This window comes from Nicotiana attenuata, chromosome 2 (assembly GCF_001879085.1).
Source record: "Nicotiana attenuata strain UT chromosome 2, NIATTr2, whole genome shotgun sequence".
NCBI classification, from domain to species: Eukaryota; Viridiplantae; Streptophyta; class Magnoliopsida; order Solanales; family Solanaceae; genus Nicotiana; species Nicotiana attenuata.
In genome coordinates this window covers 90,693,090-90,696,306 of record NC_031990.1, presented here as the reverse complement: position 1 = coordinate 90,696,306, position 3,217 = coordinate 90,693,090, and the positions used below count along the sequence as shown (strand labels likewise).

The window sequence follows — 3,217 nt, the reverse complement described above, 5'->3', positions numbered from 1 at the left end:
TTGTAAATGACATTCACTTTGATAAATAAAGTCATAATGATATAATACATATGAAAAAAGAAGAAGAAATCATAATACTAAAAAATTACAAATCTAATGAAGTTGGCAAAATAACAATAAATAATTTTATAAAACGTCAATCAATAGATAGATAAGTCAAAAAATACTTATAATAACTAAAAGGTAGAGAAAGTTTAATTTTTACGTAAAATTAAAAAAAAAAAAAATTTCACCCATTTTATGGCCGGGAGTGAGTGAGAGAGTGAGAGAGAGTGGCGGGGAACGAACCTTTTTGTTTCACTTTCCTTCCTCTTCTCTCTCCCTTTGTAAATTGTGTGTATTTTACCCTTTAATACCTTTTTTCTTCATTGATTTAGCTTTGTTTGATTCATTGATTCACAAATTTGATTCCTTCCCATGTATGCTTTCTTACACCTTTCTAATCCTTTTGTAAATGAATTTTCAAGTCTGTTTACAAATCTCGGATGTTATTTTTCTGCATGAAAATATTCCCTAATTTTATAGATCATATGTAACATTTCGATTCACAATTCTTGCTTTTCTTTTTTCTTTTTTTCATTTTTTTCCCTTGCATTTTTAGTTTGAGTTCTCTTAAGATTTCTCATCTCTAAAAAAAACTTTGTTTTAAATTCCCAAAATTTCAAATCTCATCACGAATTAGATTTGATTATTTCAATGTTTTCAATTGTATATGTATATATTGATCAATTTTCTTACACTAGATCCGCCCCTACCTAAGAAAAATTTACAATATTTTTAGTTTCAATTCTCAGGCTTTTGAATTCCCTGCCAAAACTCTCATCCCATTTTCATTTTGTAGGAAATTTCACAAATGGTCCCTAATTGTGGACGGGAAGTGTTGATGGCGACCAAAATATTAGTGACGATTTAGTCAATTTTCCCAATCTTTGAGATTTTCCAGAGTCCAAAAAACAACAACGACAATAACGACAACAATTCTACACAAGCCTTTTTTAGACATCGTGTTGAGTGACAAGAGAAAAGGTGTAGCGATAAGCTAAAATGGATTCGATTACAACAACGCCTGTTCCTGCTTCAGACATTCCAATTCAACAAGGTAACAATCGGACAATGTCTCGTAGGCTTTCTGCTCGTTTTCCTTCATCCAAGGATGCCACGTACCCGGATGACATAGTAAACGAATTCGGCCAATCGCCATTATCTGGATCGAGAAGAGGGATGGATCCAGGCACCAGAAGCAGAACATTGAATAGAAATTCAAGTCGAGCTCAGAGAGGAAGCGCGAGTGCAAGGTTTGACCCGTCAATGTCAATGAGAGGATCAAATGTTGAAAATGATGACGAGTATGAGGAGGAGAGTGCGGAAGAAGGGGAGGAAACATCGAAAGAAGGAGAGGAGCCAGTGAGAATGTCGTTGATGGCGTTGTTAGCAGAGTCTGAGGGATCGTCGTATATGATGGGAGAGGACGAGGACGAGGATGAGGATGACGGTGGTGGTGACGTCGGAGGTGGAGAAAATAATAGTTGTTGTGTTTGCATGGTTAGACATAAGGGTGCAGCATTTGTACCTTGTGGACATTCATTTTGCAGGTTATGTTCAAGGGAACTTTGGGTTGAAGGAGGTAATTGCCCACTTTGCAACAATTTCATATTGGAAATTCTAGACATTTTCTGATTAAGTCATCAAATATTGATCCAATTTTTACATATTCACAATTACTCTGCAAATTTTGTCAATTTAGATTCATGTTGTTATTTCTTTTTCTTCTCTTTTTCTTGTTTTTTGCATTTTCCTCTTATTTTTCTGAGAGTGTATCTAGTAGCACTTGAAATGTCCATTGTGATTGCATTTTCTCCTTTTGTATATTAACTCAATTTGCTTGTCTTGTATGAAAACTTATATTGAGCACCAATACACATGAGAAACAAATACCTTTTTGAGGTTAGATGATGTTTTTAAATTTGTTTAATTTCGCCTTCTAAGTAGTAATTGATATGGGCGATCCTGTTATGATGAGTGGATAAACAGGGGTTGATTTCACTACATAAGACCATATATACATATGTAACAATATTTAAATAATCTCTATTACATATGTGAACAAAGTCTGGCGTAAAAATTAATAAAATAAAAAAAAAAGAAGCTACATATATGTTGTAGGGACATCTAATTGGTATGGTTATCATTTGGGGAAAATCGCGGAGGTTTGATTCCAAGCAAACAATTTCACATGTTAAGGGCTAGCATTTTTTGCGCTGGCTTAGCTCAACATTACTCCCTTGACTCCTATGTACTAGTCGTTTTGACAATCAAACTTATTTTGTTTCAAATATTTGGCGTTTTGAAGGGGAAGAAAAGAGAAAAAATTATTATTATTATTATTATTATTATTATTATTATTATTATTATTATTATTGACCTAGAAAAAGTATACGACAAAGTCCCAAAAGAGGTCCTATGGATGTTTGGAGGCTAGAGGTATACTTATAGCATATACTAGGGTGATTAAGGACATGTACGATGAAGCCACGACCCAGGTTAGGTAGGATAGTAGGAGGAGATTCGGATCACTTTCCATTCATGATGGGATTGCACTAGGAATCAACTCTTAGCCCGTTCTTATTCGCCTTAGTGATGGATGAATTGACGCGATACATTCAAGGGGAGGTGCATCGGTCATCGGTACATGCTATTTGCAAATGACATAGTATTGATTGACGAGATACGATACAGTATTAACACTGGAGTCCAAGGATTTCAGGTCGAGCAGGACTAAGACAAAATATTTGAAGTGCAAGTTCAGTGACGTGACTCATGAAGCTGAAGTGGAAGTGAGGCTTGATACTCAAGTCATCCCTAAGAGAGGAAGTTTCAAGTTTCTTGAGTCTATAATCCTAGTTAATGGGGAGATTGACGAGGATGCAACACACCTATGCAAAGAAGTATTGGGGAGATGTGAGAAGGCGAACATGATATATCTGCAGCTTACCGAGTACATCACCCTTGATAGGAGAATATGTAGGTCGAGAATTAGGATAGAACATTAGAGTCGAGCTTTTCCTTTTTCATACTTGTAGTATCATTATTATTCGCGGATTATCTTATACTTAGATCTCTATTACTATATACTATCTCTTTTGCTTCGAGTATCTTATTATCATGCTATTGTTACTGCTTCTTGTTACTATTTTTTTTTTCTTTCCATGGATTCCAT

At 35.0% G+C, this 3,217-nt stretch overlaps 1 protein-coding gene across 2 annotated transcripts; it reads left to right on the top strand.

The window, feature by feature from the left end:
- Positions 273-1,919, top strand: LOC109223076. Of its 2 annotated transcripts, none has more exons than XM_019387336.1 (2): positions 273-333; positions 842-1,919. In XM_019387336.1, exon 2 carries the CDS (start codon positions 1,045-1,047, stop codon positions 1,675-1,677), a length of 633 nt encoding a protein of 210 aa, XP_019242881.1. In that variant the 5' UTR covers positions 273-333; positions 842-1,044; the 3' UTR covers positions 1,678-1,919. The 2 variants fall into 2 exon arrangements, with proteins under 2 accessions (XP_019242881.1, XP_019242880.1); XM_019387335.1 differs by lacking the exon at positions 273-333 and adding an exon at positions 334-419.

Bases quoted from the DNA above. Each gene is read 5' to 3' on its own strand.
- LOC109223076 (XM_019387336.1), top strand. From the start codon at position 1,045: ATGGATTCGATTACAACAACGCCTGTTCCTGCTTCAGACATTCCAATT.